Source organism: Physella acuta, unplaced genomic scaffold, assembly GCF_028476545.2.
Source record: "Physella acuta isolate Inbredline_101_S28 unplaced genomic scaffold, ASM2847654v3 ptg000257l, whole genome shotgun sequence".
NCBI lineage: Eukaryota > Metazoa > Mollusca > Gastropoda > Physidae > Physella > Physella acuta.
The window spans coordinates 437,609-456,486 of NW_026731776.1; the positions used below are offsets into that span (position 1 = coordinate 437,609).

At 41.9% G+C, this 18,878-nt stretch overlaps 1 protein-coding gene across 3 annotated transcripts in view; it reads left to right on the forward strand.

Moving 5' to 3' along the window:
• Positions 1–12,563, forward strand: part of LOC131938758 (5-hydroxytryptamine receptor 4-like) — a 40,129-nt gene extending 27,566 nt beyond the window's left edge. For all 3 annotated transcript variants that reach the window (XM_059296907.1, XM_059296908.1, XM_059296909.1), the window contains exon 2: positions 10,294–12,563. In XM_059296907.1, the coding sequence (XP_059152890.1) occupies positions 10,905–12,083 (1,179 nt within the window). In that variant the 5' untranslated portion in view covers positions 10,294–10,904 and the 3' untranslated portion in view covers positions 12,084–12,563. The remainder of the gene's footprint in view (positions 1–10,293) is intronic.
• Positions 12,564–18,878: the final 6,315 nt, after the last annotated feature.

Consider the following 18,878-nt stretch of genomic DNA (forward strand, 5'->3'; position numbering starts at 1 on the left):
CTCAAAACTATAGCATACAACTCAAAACTATAGCATACAACTCCAAACAAGAAAGAAACAAAACAAGACCGATCTTTCAAAACTTAACGACTTTTATCACATTGTCTTTCATAATTTATTCTTATGAAGATTAGCATAAAATCCTGTTCCATGAGAGCTACATAATCCCCATGTAAAAGCCACAAAAGGTCCTAGGCTACAGTAATGTGTGAATCAATAATCCTTTTATAAAAATATCCTTTGGTGGTGTGGTTTGTAAAGAGATAAACAAAGCAAATTAAACATCAGAGGTCCATGCATGTTTTATCTTACCTAATGCTAAATGTAAAGACAAATAAATATACATGTATTTACTCATTTACAAATTAATTCTTTGTCTCGACTGATTGAATACAAAAAATTCCTATTCAGAATTTGCGACAACAAAATAACGAGTTACTGAAATTTTAAAGTGATCACGAAATCACGTAAATTAACGGGGAAAAGGTTCAGTCGATGTTGGAAGAAATCTCTAGCGTGACCAGAGAAAGTAGGTGACGGGACTATCGTTTCTACATTTTATTTTCTTCAGACCAACATGTTAACTAGTGATTTGTTGATTATTTACTTTAGACCAACATGTCTAGTGATTGGTAGGTTTGTTTGTAGCTTGAGTGATGGGAAACTATTTGAACCACTACTAGTTCAGTTCAAATTCTGCTTTGCTTTGGACCAGATATGTATTTAACACGATCATAATCAGATAGTTATCACCGTTTGAATGGACTGTGTTAAATAGGTTTGTGTTTCATGTGCGAGGTATCACATTGTCACTGAATAGTGTTACACCTCAAAGCTTGCTATTTATTCTCTGGGACCTCCCCTCCCACTCCGCCCACTACTCCCTCACTCACACACACATACACACACCCTCACACACACACACACAAACCTCCCCACCACGACTTACCTATCACGTGACACGGTGCAGATCAACCATTCCCGCATAATTAATTTCTGATTGTATTTGCTCGCGCCACCCTACTCAAGTGATTTGACCTTAGCCCAAACACAGGCGCGACCTGACACCCTAGGGGGTGGGGGTAGGGGTGGGGGTCTGTTGTATCTTGGCTTGCAGGGGTCTGAATCTCTGCACGCTATCACTCAGAACATGCGGGGGTGGGGGAGGGTCTATTGTAACGGAATTCTCCGTTTCGCTTGAGTAGTTCCACGGCGTGATCTAATGTAAAATCTATGCAACATTTTCAAAGGAGGGCTACAAGGGCTTTGTGTGTGCTAATAGTGGGGTCAGTTATCTTGTGAGGGGCATGAATGGAGTGCTTTGTTGCTTTGTTTGTGTGTGCTAAGAGTGGTCTTGTAAGGGGCATGAATGGAGTGCTTTGTTGCTTTGTTTGTGTGTGCTAAGAGTGGTCTTGTAAGGGGCATGAATGGAGTGCTTTGTTGCTTTGTTTGTGTGTGCTAAGAGTGGTCTTGTAAGGGGCATGAATGGAGTGCTTTGTTGCTTTGTTTGTGTGTGCTAAGAGTGGTCTTGTAAGGGGCATGAATGGAGTGCTTTGTTGCTTTGTTTGTGTGTGCTAAGAGTGGTCTTGTAAGGGGCATGAATGGAGTGCTTTGTTGCTTTGTTTGTGTGTGCTAAGAGTGGTCTTGTAAGGGGCATGAATGGAGTGCTTTGTTGCTTTGTTTGTGTGTGCTAAGAGTGGTCTTGTAAGGGGCATGAATGGAGTGCTTTGTTGCTTTGTTTGTGTGTGCTAAGAGTGGTCTTGTAAGGGGCATGAATGGAGTGCTTTGTTGCTTTGTTTGTGTGTGCTAAGAGTGGTCTTGTAAGGGGCATGAATGGAGTGCTTTGTTGCTTTGTTTGTGTGTGCTAAGAGTGGTCTTGTAAGGGGCATGAATGGAGTGCTTTGTTGCTTTGTTTGTGTGTGCTAAGAGTGGTCTTGTAAGGGGCAATATCAGGTGCCTTGTTGCTTTGTTTGTGTGTAGTTTAGACGGCTGTAAGATCTTATCAGACGATCATGTACAAAGACAGACACAAGGTCATGTACAAAGACAGACACAAGGTCATGTACAAAGACAGACACAAGGTCATGTACAAAGACAGACACAAGGTCATGTACAAAGACAGACACAAGGTCATCTACAAAGACAGACACAAGGTCATCTACAAAGACAGACACAAGGTCATGTACAAAGACAGACACAAGGTCATGTACAAAGACAGACACAAGGTCATGTACAAAGACAGACACAAGGTCATGTACAAAGACAGACACAAGGTCATCTACAAAGACAGACACAAGGTCATCTACAAAGACAGACACAAGGTCATCTACAAAGACAGACACAAGGTCATCTACAAAGACAGACACAAGGTCATCTACAAAGACAGACACAAGGTCATCTACAAAGACAGACACAAGGTCATCTACAAAGACAGACACAAGGTCATGTACTCTGACTGTCACAAGGTCATCTACAAAGACAATTTCAGTAGCTTGGACACATGGGCATGTACTGAAAGACACATAGGTCATGTCTGAAGAGACAGTATTACGTAACCTCTGTCATGTCGTCAGAAGACCCACAGAGGAAATAATCAGGCAGGCCAAAACCTGACGGTGCCATAAACCATCTCAACCTGAACTTTTTTAATGGCCTTACACCACTCCCTAATCACTCTCCCTCACCCCGTCTCCCTCACCCCGTCTCCCTCACCCCGTCTCCCTCACCCCGTCTCCCTCACCCCGTCTCCCTCACCCCGTCTCCCTCACCCCTGCCTCTCTCACCCCACCTCACTCGCCTTCCTCACCCGCCTCTCTCACCCTCACCCCCGCCTCCCTCATCCCACCTCAGTTACCCTCGCCCTCTCCCCCGCCTCCTTCACCCCCCCCCCCCCCCCCCGTCTCTAGCGCTATAAACAACACTGTTGCAATATTCAGTTCAATTAGATCTAGTTTATAATTTACACCACTCCGAAGTCTCAATTATCTAGCTCGCCAGGATTGTTAATTAAAACCAGTAATTAGCTATTAGTTATTTCTTCTGGTTGATGGACTAGACAGGTAGACTAAATTGTGGCGAGTTGATAGACTAGCTAGATTCTGGCGACGTGTGACGATTTTGTCTGGCTTTGTGTGACGATTTGGTCTGGCTTTGTGTGACAATCTGTGACGCTAGCCAAGAAATTATAGTTACGTTAAAAAAAGAAGAAAAAAACTAAAATGATTATCTTGTAATATCAAATAATGCACAACTTTTTAAAAACTAAAGAAAAGCGTGGGTGACTTATCCAATTTTAGTGAAGGTATTAAATACTTTGTACAGCTACCCATGCTCTTCTTTATATACCTAAGTGTTACATTATTAGATATTTAAAGAAAATCATTTTATTTTCAACTTTTTGGTGCATTAATATAAAAGCGTGTTATTAAAACGTTTTTCATTATTTTAAATATCTTATTTTCCCTGTAATTATAAGTGTGGTTTTAAAAGGTTTTTTATATTTGTTTTATTAAATATTTGAGAGTTGTGTTCTGTTCCGCTGAGTTTCTTAAAATTTTAGATTTTCCACAGAAATGTTAGGCGTTTTTTTTTTCTTTCGTGTAAGGCTAAAAGATTTTCAATAAAATGATTATGGGCTTAATTTTAAATTTTAAGAATGTAAGGTTTTGAAATGACGAAAAGAAAGACGTTTATCGTCAATGTCACCTCGCTACAACTGAATATGAATTAGAGAATCAATGTGTACCGTTTGGGTACTACAACAAAACTCTTGGCTAACTAGAATTTTACTAGCAAGTGAAACCATCCAAATCTCAGTGCCACTGCTAATTCCATCATTCGGTTTTTATTGTGAGCGAATCTTCCAAGGAATATTTGTAGCGGTTATGTTTTAGCTTCTGTCTTTGTAGTTAGCTGTTACGATTTTAGCTGTTGTTGCTTTTATTTGTTTTTCTAATTAGTTGTTCAGTTTAGCTGCTGTCTTTGTCGATAGCTGTTGGATGTTATCTGCTGTTTTTGTAGAAACTTGTTGGATGTTATCTGCTGTTTTTGTAGAAAGCTGTTGGATGTTATCTGCTGTTTTTGTAGAAACTTGTTGGATGTTATCTGCTGTTGTTGTAGAAACTTGTTAAATGTTATCTGCTGTTTTTGTCGATAGCTGTTGGATGTTATCTGCTGTTTTTGTAGAAACTTGTTGGATGTTATCTGCTGTTTTTGTCGATAGCTGTTGGATGTTATCTGCTGTTTTTGTCGATAGCTGTTGGATGTTATCTGCTGTTTTTGTAGAAACTTGTTGGATGTTATCTGCTGTTTTTGTCGATAGCTGTTGGATGTTATCTGCTGTTTTTGTAGAAACTTGTTGGATGTTATCTGCTGTTTTTGTAGAAACTTGTTGGATGTTATCTGCTGTTTTTGTCGATAGCTGTTGGATGTTATCTGCTGTTTTTGTAGAAAGCTGTTGGATGTTATCTGCTGTTTTTGTAGAAAGCTGTTAGATGTTATCTGCTGTTTTTGTAGAAAGCTGTTGGATGTTATCTGTTGTTTTTGTCGATAGCTGTTGGATGTTATCTGCTGTTTTTGTAGAAAGCTGTTGGATGTTATCTGCTGTTTTTGTAGAAACTTGTTGGATGTTATCTGCTGTTGTTGTAGAAACTTGTTAAATGTTATCTGCTGTTTTTGTCGATAGCTGTTGGATGTTATCTGCTGTTTTTGTAGAAACTTGTTGGATGTTATCTGCTGTTTTTGTAGAAACTTGTTGGATGTTATCTGCTGTTGTTGTCGATAGCTGTTGGATGTTATCTGCTGTTTTTGTCGATAGCTGTTGGATGTTATCTGCTGTTTTTGTCGATAGCTGTTGGATGTTATCTGCTGTTTTTGTAGAAACTTGTTGGATGTTATCTGCTGTTTTTGTAGAAACTTGTTGGATGTTATCTGCTGTTTTTGTAGAAACTTGTTGGATGTTATCTGCTGTTTTTGTAGAAACTTGTTGGATGTTATCTGCTGTTTTTGTCGATAGCTGTTGGATGTTATCTGCTGTTTTTGTAGAAACTTGTTGGATGTTATCTGCTGTTTTTGTCGATAGCTGTTGGATGTTATCTGCTGTTTTTGTAGAAACTTGTTGGATGTTATCTGCTGTTTTTGTAGAAACTTGTTGGATGTTATCTGCTGTTTTTGTCGATAGCTGTTGGATGTTATCTGCTGTTTTTGTAGAAACTTTTTGGATGTTATCTGCTGTTTTTGTCGATAGCTGTTGGATGTTATCTGCTGTTTTTGTAGAAAGCTGTTGGATGTTATCTGCTGTTTTTGTAGAAACTTGTTGGATGTTTTCTGCTGTTTTTGTCGATAGCTGTTGGATGTTATCTGATGTTTTTGTAGAAACTTGTTGGATGTTATCTGCTGTTTTTGTAGAAACTTGTTGGATGTTATCTGCTGTTTTTGTCGATAGCTGTTGGATGTTATCTGCTGTTTTTGTAGAAACTTGTTGGATGTTATCTGCTGTTTTTGTAGAAAGCTGTTGGATGTTATCTGCTGTTTTTGTAGAAACTTGTTGGATGTTATCTGCTGTTTTTGTCGATAGCTGTTGGATGTTATCTGCTGTTTTTGTAGAAACTTGTTGGATGTTATCTGCTGTTTTTGTCGATAGCTGTTGGATGTTATCTGCTGTTTTTGTCGATAGCTGTTGGATGTTATCTGCTGTTTTTGTCGATAGCTGTTGGATGTTATCTGCTGTTTTTGTAGAAACTTGTTGGATGTTATCTGCTGTTTTTGTCGGTAGCTGTTGGATGTTATCTGCTGTTTTTGTAGAAACTTGTTGGATGTTATCTGCTGTTTTTGTCGATAGCTGTTGGATGTTATCTGCTGTTTTTGTAGAAACTTGTTGGATGTTATCCGCTGTTTTTGTAGAAAGCTGTTGGATGTTATCTGCTGTTTTTGTAGAAACTTGTTGGATGTTATCTGCTGTTTTTGTCGATAGCTGTTGGATGTTATCTGCTGTTTTTGTAGAAACTTGTTGGATGTTATCTGCTGTTTTTGTCGATAGCTGTTGGATGTTATCTGCTGTTTTTGTCGATAGCTGTTGGATGTTATCTGCTGTTTTTGTCGATAGCTTTTGGATGTTATCTGCTGTTTTTGTAGAAACTTGTTGGATGTTATCTGCTGTTTTTGTCGGTAGCTGTTGGATGTTATCTGCTGTTTTTGTAGAAACTTGTTGGATGTTATCTGCTGTTTTTGTCGATAGCTGTTGGATGTTATCTGCTGTTTTTGTAGAAACTTGTTGGATGTTATCTGCTGTTTTTGTAGAAACTTTTTGGATGTTATCTGCTGTTTTTGTCGATAGCTGTTGGATGTTATCTGCTGTTTTTGTAGAAAGCTGTTGGATGTTATCTGCTGTTTTTGTAGAAACTTGTTGGATGTTTTCTGCTGTTTTTGTCGATAGCTGTTGGATGTTATCTGCTGTTTTTGTAGAAACTTGTTGGATGTTATCTGCTGTTTTTGTCGATAGCTGTTGGATGTTATCTGCTGTTTTTGTAGAAACTTGTTGGATGTTATCTGCTGTTTTTGTAGAAAGCTGTTGGATGTTATCTGCTGTTTTTGTAGAAACTTGTTGGATGTTATCTGCTGTTTTTGTCGATAGCTGTTGGATGTTATCTGCTGTTTTTGTAGAAACTTGTTGGATGTTATCTGCTGTTTTTGTCGATAGCTGTTGGATGTTATCTGCTGTTTTTGTCGATAGCTGTTGGATGTTATCTGCTGTTTTTATCGATAGCTGTTGGATGTTATCTGCTGTTTTTGTAGAAACTTGTTGGATGTTATCTGCTGTTTTTGTCGGTAGCTGTTGGATGTTATCTGCTGTTTTTGTAGAAACTTGTTGGATGTTATCTGCTGTTTTTGTCGATAGCTGTTGGATGTTATCTGCTGTTTTTGTAGAAACTTGTTGGATGTTATCCGCTGTTTTTGTAGAAAGCTGTTGGATGTTATCTGCTGTTTTTGTAGAAACTTGTTGGATGTTATCTGCTGTTTTTGTCGATAGCTGTTGGATGTTATCTGCTGTTTTTGTAGAAACTTGTTGGATGTTATCTGCTGTTTTTGTCGATAGCTGTTGGATGTTATCTGCTGTTTTTGTCGATAGCTGTTGGATGTTATCTGCTGTTTTTGTCGATAGCTTTTGGATGTTATCTGCTGTTTTTGTAGAAACTTGTTGGATGTTATCTGCTGTTTTTGTCGGTAGCTGTTGGATGTTATCTGCTGTTTTTGTAGAAACTTGTTGGATGTTATCTGCTGTTTTTGTCGATAGCTGTTGGATGTTATCTGCTGTTTTTGTAGAAACTTGTTGGATGTTATCTGCTGTTTTTGTAGAAAGCTGTTGGATGTTATCTGCTGTTTTTGTAGAAACTTGTTGGATGTTATCTGCTGTTTTTGTCGATAGCTGTTGGATGTTATCTGCTGTTTTTGTAGAAACTTTTTGGATGTTATCTGCTGTTTTTGTCGATAGCTGTTGGATGTTATCTGCTGTTTTTGTAGAAAGCTGTTGGATGTTATCTGCTGTTTTTGTAGAAACTTGTTGGATGTTTTCTGCTGTTTTTGTCGATAGCTGTTGGATGTTATCTGCTGTTTTTGTAGAAACTTGTTGGATGTTATCTGCTGTTTTTGTAGAAACTTGTTGGATGTTATCTGCTGTTTTTGTCGATAGCTGTTGGATGTTATCTGCTGTTTTTGTAGAAACTTGTTGGATGTTATCTGCTGTTTTTGTAGAAAGCTGTTGGATGTTATCTGCTGTTTTTGTAGAAACTTGTTGGATGTTATCTGCTGTTTTTGTCGATAGCTGTTGGATGTTATCTGCTGTTTTTGTAGAAACTTGTTGGATGTTATCTGCTGTTTTTGTCGATAGCTGTTGGATGTTATCTGCTGTTTTTGTCGATAGCTGTTGGATGTTATCTGCTGTTTTTGTCGATAGCTGTTGGATGTTATCTGCTGTTTTTGTAGAAACTTGTTGGATGTTATCTGCTGTTTTTGTCGGTAGCTGTTGGATGTTATCTGCTGTTTTTGTAGAAACTTGTTGGATGTTATCTGCTGTTTTTGTCGATAGCTGTTGGATGTTATCTGCTGTTTTTGTAGAAACTTGTTGGATGTTATCCGCTGTTTTTGTAGAAAGCTGTTGGATGTTATCTGCTGTTTTTGTAGAAACTTGTTGGATGTTATCTGCTGTTTTTGTCGATAGCTGTTGGATGTTATCTGCTGTTTTTGTAGAAACTTGTTGGATGTTATCTGCTGTTTTTGTCGATAGCTGTTGGATGTTATCTGCTGTTTTTGTCGATAGCTGTTGGATGTTATCTGCTGTTTTTGTCGATAGCTTTTGGATGTTATCTGCTGTTTTTGTAGAAACTTGTTGGATGTTATCTGCTGTTTTTGTCGGTAGCTGTTGGATGTTATCTGCTGTTTTTGTAGAAACTTGTTGGATGTTATCTGCTGTTTTTGTCGATAGCTGTTGGATGTTATCTGCTGTTTTTGTAGAAACTTGTTGGATGTTATCTGCTGTTTTTGTCGATAGCTGTTGGATGTTATCTGCTGTTTTTGTAGAAACTTGTTGGATGTTATCTGCTGTTGTTGTAGATAGTTGTTGGATGGTATCTGCTGTTTTTGTAGATAGTTGTTGGATGGTATCTGCTGTTTTTGTAGAAACTTGTTGGATGTTATCTGCTGTTTTTGTAGAAACTTGTTGGATGTTATCTGCTGTTTTTGTAGAAACTTGTTGGATGTTATCTGCTGTTTTTGTAGAAACTTGTTGGATGTTATCTGCTGTTGTTGTAGATAGCTGTTGGATGGTATCTGCTGTCATGTTGTGATGTGCTCAGCGAATCTCCTAGATCCTGTTCGCGCAGAGAACTTGGCAAGGAATTTGTTCCAGAATTTTTTGTACAAAAACGTGTCTAATATCTTCTAGGCGAGGGTCTTGTCTCTCTCTCTGCTTTGTTGCGAACATGGGGAGTAATTTGAAGCTATAAATAGATGGGTTCAAAGGTTGACTCACCAACAAGTTTTTAAAACGTTGTTGCATGAAAATAGATAAATTATTCCGAGTTATTTCCAGCGTAATTGGATGGTACTAGGCAATGCCCCAGATATCAGCGTAAGATTTACTTAGCGTCACCACTTTTCAAATCTGCCCGTTCCTGGTTGCATGCGTGACGTCAGACCTCTTGAACTGATTGCTTTGTTGATATCGTTTCCATCTCGGTCTGATTGCAAGCCTGTCATAGCGTCCATTTGCCTGATTGCTGGCTTCTCCATTCTGATGGGGGACGGCTTTATCCACGAGTCTGAGTCTATTTAGTTCACGAGTCTGAGAGTCTGAGAGACTACCAGTTCACGTGTTCTACCCAGCGTTGCTCAAATTTTTGCTGATTTCAACCGAACAATGGCACTGTCCAGTTGGGCATATCCCAATTATTGAACCCTGTCTAGGGCTATATCTATCCGCCTTCACGAAATCTTATCCACATTTTAGGAGATAAATAGCCAGGCCAGACTAGGTCCGGTGTCAGAGATAAGTTCATTCTGTCAGGTGCCCGCTAGCCACCTTTTGGTGCCCGACAATAACTAGCCACCTTTTGGTGCCCGGCAATAACTAGCCACTTTTTGGTGCCCGGCAATAACTAGCCACCTTTTGGTGCCCGGCAATAACTAGCCACCTTTTGGTGCCCGGCAATAACTAGCCACTTTTTGGTGCCCGGCAATAACTAGCCACTTTTTGGTGCCCGGCAATAACTAGCCACCTTTTGGTGCCCGGCAATAACTAGCCACTTTTTGGTGCCCGGCAATAACTAGCCACCTTTTGGTGCCCGGCAATAACTAGCCACTTTTTGGTGCCCGGCAATAACTAGCCACCTTTTGGTGCCCGGCAATAACTAGCCCGGCAATAACTAGCCACCTTTTGGTGCCCGGCAATAACTAGCCACCTTTTGGTGCCCGGCAATAACTAGCCACCTTTTGCTGCCCGGCAATAACTAGCCACCTTTTGCTGCCCGGCAATAACTAGCCACCTTTTGGTGTCCGGCAATAACTAGCCACCTTTTGGTGCCCGGCAATAACTAGCCACCTTTTGGTTAGTCATCGTGTTTGCCGTAGATGTGTCTATAAAAAAAACATTGACCACCCGAAGTAGTGTTTCTTCAACCCGGCTCTGTATTTTTGTTTACATTTGAAAGCTGGCTTTAAGAATTTGAGTTCATTAAAATTTGTCTAATCACACTAATGAGTTTACTCTAACTTAATTAAAACGTTTTTTTTTAATTTCAGGCTACCTATAATACAAGGTGGAAAACAATGGCAAAGTGTGTGTTACATGTTACTGTACCAGCTAGATTTGCTATATCAGCAAGAGGCACTTCGTCAGCTACAGCTACTGACCACTGTACCAGCTACAGCTATTGACCACTGTACCAGCTAGGGCTACTGTACCTAGAGTGTTATAGTGGTTGCTGTACCAGCTGAAGTTGACTAATCTTCAATTGACCACTGTACCAAATAGATCACCGTACCACTTTACCAAACAGTTTTACAAGAGTCCCTACATAAGCATTATTTATATCATCGTACAACTGTACAACTAAGGATTGTTGTACCCAATAGTACCATCTATACAAGTAAAGACACCACTGTACCATATATAGGGACCGCTGTGCCAGACACTGCATCAGAGTGTACCACCACTTACAGGGACCACCCTGCCGTCTATAGGACGTGTCTGAAACTGTGAGATTCGAATGGATACTTCCCGTCTTCTCTAGCCATGGTTGTATTGTATGAACTGACCAGTGAAACATCCTAACTTTTCTATATGAGCTCGGCTTACCATGGATGTCCATGTATTAAAATGTCCCTAATGGCGTGTAACTGACCTTTCTGTCATGGCTGCTGGACACTTGGACATGAGCACATCCCCGACATACAGCGCCGGCCACATGTCCAACTACAATGTCGACCCATCGCACGCCCCAGCCCAGGCTTACTACAATGTCGCCACGACGCCCGTCCCCCTAGAGACCAACCTGAGCGAGTGTGACCAGATCATGTCGCAACTGCCCGGACCCCCACCCCTCTACGACAACCCGGTCCGGCTGACCATCTCCGCCGTGCTGATCTCTGTCCCCATCCTGACCATGTTCGGCAACTGTGTGGTCATCCTGGCTGTGGCCACCCACAGAAAGCTCCGCACCATCACCAACGCCTTCGTCGTGTCCCTAGCCCTGGCCGACATGTGCGTGGCCCTGTTCGTCATGCCGTTCTCCATCTACCAGCAGCTCAACAACAAGGTCTGGCACCTGGGGCCCGAGCTCTGCATGCTCTCCTCCAGCCTGGACGTCATGATGTGCACCGTCTCCATCTTCCATCTCTCCTGCCTGGCTATTGACCGCTACCTGGCCATCTGCAGGCCTTTCCTACACGAGCGCTTGACGGTCCGCTGGATCTGTGTCATGTTGACCTTGTGCTGGGTCACGCCCATTTTCATTTCTTTTATTCCGATATTTAACGGCTGGAACCATATAGGAATCGAAGACTTAGTTTCCTGCATGTTTCCCTCAGACGCCGACGTCTGCAACTTTATCGTCAACGTCCCCTTCGCCATCATCTGCTCGCTGATTGCCTTCTACATCCCCGTGATATTCATGGGCGCCTGTAACGCTAAGATCTACCTGGCCGCCATAAAGCAGGCCCATCAGATCCGCACACTGGAGGCCGCCGGCAACCACAACCACTACAGCCACTGCAAACGGAAAAGCAAATTCAAACAAGAATCTAAAGCGGCCAAAACTCTGGGCATAATTATGGGATGTTTCTCTGTCTGCTGGTTCCCCTTCTTCATCATGAACGTGATCGACCCGCTGATTGGCTACTCGATTCCCTACGTGCCGTGGCAGATAGCGCTGTGGCTGGGCTACATCAACTCCCTCATGAACCCGCTGCTCTACTACTACTTCAACAGGAACTTCTACAACGCCTTCCGGCGCCTGCTCTCCTGCAAGGTCTGCAAGGGGGTCCGGGACTACGAGGAGGACGCGCTCAACGCCACGCAGATGTCGGAATGACTAGCGGCGTCCCACCGTGAGGGCCATCGCCGCATCAGTGGCCATAGCTCGGCCAGCAGCACCACGGCCAACCTGCTGGCCCGCCACAGCAACGGCATCGAGGAACTTCACGTGGGACGCAGCTTCAGCTCCAACATCCGCGACAGCTCGGAGCACAACTTCCGCATCACGTCCAGCCTGACGGCCGAGACCATCGCTGACCACACGGGCTACTCCTGACAGGAGCTGACCCCTAGGGCTCTTTACTCTTTGAACATGGAGGAGTGGCTCGAGTGATGGTCAAGGTCACGACCTTTCACCTGCCACAACCTTGCCTGTGTATAAATTTCATCATTTTGAACCAGCGGATTGGTTGGTTTGTTGTTTCCTTTCCGATCTACTGTGATGGGATGTGGCGAGGTAAAATACAGCTGGCATTTAGAGAACTCAAATACGTCTTTATTTGATCTGTCGACCATTCCGGTAGAGATACGAGGCTTTTATTTTAAAGAGGGAGCATTTGGGCACCTTGCTCAGGACATGGACACATGGACACCTCACCAACAACTGTCTGCCCACTAATCCTTAGTGTGTCCTCGCCTCAACTAGTGCCCCCCTCTCCCCCCCCCCCCCCCCACTGTATCATCAGTGAATTCTTGCGACTATTTATTAAAGTGACCCTAAATATAAATGTTCTATTTTTCTACCATCGCATACATTGTACGTCTAACTGTTTCATCATTCGCTGGGCTCTGGATGCCACAATCACGTGACAGGCTATCCAGCGGTGGATACAATCCAGCGGTGGATACAATCCAGCGGTGGATACAATCCAGCGGTGGATACAATCCAGCGAGGATAATAAATGTAGAGTGTCAGGGTGTCTGAGATGTTGGTACGGACACAACAACTGTGGAGGACAGCGTTTCTTTGTTTTGTGTTTACCTCAAGTCACGTGATGTTTACTAACTGATCTCCAGGCGAGAAGATTCCAGAGTTATTTATACATTCTAACAAGGCCCAACTTTTATCAACCCGACTAAGCTAAACCAACCCACGCTTAACCCCACTTGACAGTTCCTTGACAAAATTTTAAACCGACCCTAACCTAACTAGACCGAACTAAATCCTAACTAACCCGACCTAACCCTAACTGGACCACATGTAAACGTTAACTCAAGTGTTCTACACATTAAAATTGATGTGCCGGTTTAACTCATCCATTAAATGTGTTTACTGTCAACTTACACTATTGATTAGAACTGTAATATATCTATTTGTACATAGTGTGGCGATAATTTCCCCACCCTCCGTCCAGCCCCACCCCGAGCCGCCTTTTCTCCCCCTCCCCTGAAGCCGATCATTGAACAGAAGCATGAAAAATAAATGTTTTTTCTAGTCCCTTGTGGTTTCCTTGTGACGTCACCGTGCCAGCCAATCAAATGCGACTTCCTGTTTTGTTTAACTTAGGAAATCAAAAAGATGTCATTCCCGTGAGGCTATCTCTATGTTTTCATCTAAAGAGCAGGTAGACTTGCGAAACAAATTCTATTTAACAGACCAGACAGTTGTACTTGCTTTTACTGAAGCAACAGTCGCGCTCAAAATAGGCTTGATTTAAAATTCAAATCTACTCAAATCAGGTCTTAATTAAAATTCAAATGTACTCAAATGAGGTCTTAATTAAAATACAAATGTGGAACAAATAAGATCTTAAGTAAAATTAAAATGTCGTACTCAAATTGGGACTTAAAATTAAATTGTCGCATTCAAATTAGAAATTAATTAACCTTCGCCTAAGCTACAACAAGCCTACATAAACAGCGACGTTTAGAATGTACCCGGTTTCTTCTTTTTGTTTTGGACATTGTCCAGTTCTATAAGCCGCCATCTTATTTTGGGCAATATCTAATTAGCAAGCAGCAGCTGTTGTTATGTGGTAATTAAAAAGTTGTGAGAGCGATCATGATATATGCAACATTAGGACTTCTTCAATAAAAATCATGGTATGCAAGGTTAGGACTTCTTCAATAAAAATCATGGTATGCAAGGTTAGGACTTCTTCAATAAAAATCATGGTATGCAAGGTTAGGACTTCTTCAATAAAAATCATGGTATGCAAGGTTAGGACTTCTTCAATAAAAATCATGGTATGCAAGGTTAGGACTTCTTCAATAAAAATCATGGTATGCAAGGTTAGGACTTCTTCAATAAAAATCATGGTATGCAAGGTTAGGACTTCTTCAATAAAAATCATGGTATACAATTTTGGACTTCTTCAATAAAGATCGTGGTATACAAGGTTAGGACTTCTTCAATAAAAATCATGGTATTCAAGGGTAGGACTTCTTCAATAAAGTTTTGGTTGAAGTAAAAGACAACCTTTTCGATGTATTAAAGTCTTCTCGTGTAAAACATAGTCCAAGTTTAAGACTAGATCTAGGTATTGCTGTATCAGAACCTTCTAGTGTAAAACTCTCGCCGACGTTTGCTCACACAGTCCGTCTCTAACGTGACACCCCCCCCCCCCGCACACCTGTATACAGACGTGACACCCCGCACACCTGTACATAGACGTGACCATCTTAACCTGCCTACCTGTACAGAGCGTGACAATTTTAGCGCACCTACGTGTACTAAACGTGACATCCCAACCTACCCACTTGTACATAAACCTACCCACCTGTACATAAACCTACCCACCTGTACATAAACCTACCTACCTGTCTACAAATGTGATAGTCTCACGGCCTCGCCCTTGTTCTACTCTACAAGTGATTGCCTCACCCTGCCTACGTGTCTAAATGTGATAGTCTCACTGGTCTATTAATAGCACACACCACCTGACAACACACGTGATCTCTGTACATAATTAGTGTTGGCGGTGTCTATGTTTATTTATTGACATCATAGCTGTCTACAATGATGTATGTTCTGTGTTTAAAATGTAAATCTTTTCCGCTGATTTTAGTGGAATTGTATGTCTCCAGTATGTTGGAACTCTGTAGAAGTCCGTGGTTTTACTTTGAATTGTATTTGTCTACTACATTTGTAGAAGTCTGCTATTTATTTGCAGAGAGATTGAAAGGACCGATATTAAACTTCTACAAGCACAATAAATTTTTTTGTTTTTTTTTTCTATTCCAAAATTTTGTTTGCAATAGATGGATCTAAAGCAACATAATTTTAATCTTAAGAAACATAATCTTGATCTAAAGCAACATAATCTTGATCTTAGAACACTTAATCTTGATCTTAAGAAACATAATCTTGATCTTAAGACACAATCTTGATCTTAAGACACATAATCGACCTTAAGAAACATAATCTTGATCTTAAGACACATAATCGACCTTAAGAAACAAAATCTTGATCTTAAGACACATAATCGACCATAAGAAACATAATCTTGATCTTAAGACACATAATCGATCTTAAGAAACATAATCTTGATCTTAAGACACATAATCGACCTTAAGAAACATAATCTTGATCTTAAGACACATAATCTTGATCTTAAGAAATATAATCTTGATCTTAAGACACATAATCGACCTTAAGAAACATAATCTTGATCTTAAGACACATAATCTTGATCTTAAGAAATATAATCTTGATCTTAAGACACATAATCGACCTTAAGAAACATAATCTTGATCTTAAGACACATAATCTTGATCTTAAGAAACATAATCTTGATCTTAAGAAACATAATCTTGATGATGTTATGACACGTCTTCATGTTAGAACCCTTATCTTGATGCTAAACTTTATATTCGCTTATCGGCAAGAATATCCATACAAGTAAACAATGCCTGCAATATATCAAGTATATTAAAGTGTATGAATTACATTATGCGCATAAAACCTCAGCTAACCCAATGCCTCCACTCCCCCCCCCCCCCAGCTCCCCATCAAACTGCTTCCAACTGCGCTAAATATATCGTGTGATAATGACACGCGTGCCCCACCCACATGAAACATCTTCCTCCGACCCCTCCTCCGATCCCAAACCACCTACTCTCACCCCCCCCCCCGCATCCGATAACTAACCAGCTAGTCACTTCTGCCCCTACTAATCAATCCCCCCCTTACACATACCATCCCCCCCCCCCCCCCCAATCAATAACATTTTCTCATAACATTGCCGTGAGTGGAGCGCCAGCTAAAGGTTAGTGAAGAATGTCAAGGTCATTGAAACAAATCCTACGTTGGGGTGGGGAGGGGGGGGGGGGGTCTGGGTCTAGAAAACGTACTATTGAGCGTCACTGATACGGTGGTGGGGGGTTTGGGTGGTGGGGGTGGGGGGGGGTCTGGGTGGTGGTGGGGGGGGGGGTCTGGGTCTAGAAAACGTACTATTGAGCGTCACTGATACGGTGGGGGGGTCTGGGTGGTGGGGGGGTCTGGTTCTAGAAAACGTACTATTGAGCGCCACTGATAGCTATACGGTGAGCTAAAGCTGGTCGGTACGTGTGTCATGCCAAACTCTGCCTATCAGATACAGCAGACAAATCCATGGATAAGGCAGCAGGTAATCCATGGATAAGGGAGCAGGTAATCCATGGATAAGACGAGCTTTTCAACCTAAACTGGAAGTTGGGACGACACCATCGCTAGACTGTGCTAATCAAATAAGACACGGATTACAGTGGCGCTAATTCGTGGGAGATTTGGGTGCAGCAAGATTGAACCGCTACGTGTTGGTCTACTTGTTTGATGTCCAGCTCCTCAGTGCTCAGTACACAAGTGTCATTGAGCAAGCCCACATAGTGTACAGCTTGACATTGAACAAGCCCAAATAGTGTACAGCTTGACATTGAAAAAGCCCACATAGTGTACAGCTTGACATTGAGCAAGCCCACATAGTGTACAACTTGACATTGAACAAGCCCACAGAGTGTACAACTTGACATTGAACAAGCCCACATAGTGTACAACTTAACATTGAACAAGCCCACATAGTGTACAGCTTGACATTGAATAAGCCCACATAGTGTACAACTTGACATTGAACAAGCCCACACAGTGTACAGCTTGACATTGAACAAGCCCACATAGTGTACAGCTTGACATTGAAAAAGCCCACATAGTGTACAGCTTGACATTGAGCAAGCCCACATAGTGTACAACTTGACATTGAACAAGCCCACAGAGTGTACAACTTGACATTGAACAAGCCCACATAGTGTACAACTTAACATTGAACAAGCCCACATAGTGTACAGCTTGACATTGAATAAGCCCACATAGTGTACAACTTGACATTGAACAAGCCCACACAGTGTACAGCTTGACATTGAACAAGCCCACATAGTGTACAGCTTGACATTGAGCAAGCCCACATAGTGTACAGCTTGACATTGAACAAGCCCACATAGTGTACAGCTTGACATTGAGCAAGCCCACATAGTGTACAACTTGACATTGAACAAGCCCACACAGTGTACAGCTTGACATTGAACAAGCCCACATAGTGTACAGCTTGACATTGAGCAAGCCCACATAGTGTACAACTTGACATTGAGCAAGCCCACATAGTGTACAGCTATGGACATTGAACAAGCCCACATAGTGTACAGCTATGGACATTGAACAAGCCCACATAGTGTACAGCTTGACATTGAGCAAGCCCACATAGTGTACAGCTATGGACATTGAACAAGCCCACATAGTGTACAGCTATGGACATTGAACAAGCCCACATAGTGTACAGCTATGGACATTGAACAAGCCCACACAGCGTACAACTTGACATTGAACAAGCCCACATAGTGTACAGCTTGACATTGAACAAGCCCACACATCGTACAACTTGACATTGAACAAGCCCACACATCGTACAACTTGACATTGAACAAGCCCACATAGTGTACAGCTTGACATTGAACAAGCCCACACATCGTACAACTTGACATTGAACAAGCCCACACATCGTACAACTTGACATTGAACAAGCCCACATAGTGTACAACTTGACGTTGAGCAAGCCCACATTTCTTAACCTCAGCGTCACCTTTGGCTAGCGTGTACTTGGAGACCTTGAGTCACCCTTGTCTACCCTGTGTTTGGTGACCTCAAGTCACCATTGACTAGCGTGTACTTGGTGACCTAGAGTCACCATTGACTAGCGTGTACTTGGTGACCTAGAGTCACCATTGACTAGCGTGTACTTGGTGACCTAGAGTCACCATTGACTAGTGTGTACTTGGTGACCTCAAGTCACCATTGACTAGTGTGTACTTGGTGACCTCAAGTCACCATTGACTAGCGTGTAGTTGGTGACCTCAAGTTACCATTGACTAGCGTGTAGTTGGTGACCTCAAGTTACCATTGACTAGCGTGACCATGTGCTAATTGCTTCCATCGTGTCTAGTCAAAGGTTCCCGTCCTGACCCCTTCTAATACCTCGGCCAGTCAACAATGGCATCGAACAATGGCTGTGGAACATGGTCATTGGGCGTACAGTGCCAGGGTGCCTCGTTGTGAATAAAAGGCACAGGGTGGGGTGGGGGGGGGGGGGGGTATTATTAACCGCTAATTGACCTGAGGGACCATTTCACGCATCGCTGAATTCCTCGCGAGTTAAGTTTTAAGTGTCGTCCGTGTTCGTGTTAGGTGACACCATTAAATGACCTGGTAGGGTAGCTTCGTCAAATCATGTGACTTCTGGTTCTCGTCAAGTCATGTGACTTCTGGGTCTCGTCAAGTCATGTGACTTCTGGTTCTCGTCAAGTCATGTGACTTCTGGGTCTCGTCAAGTCATGTGACTTCTGGTTCTCGTCAAGTCTTGTGACTTCTGGTTCTCGTCAAGTCATG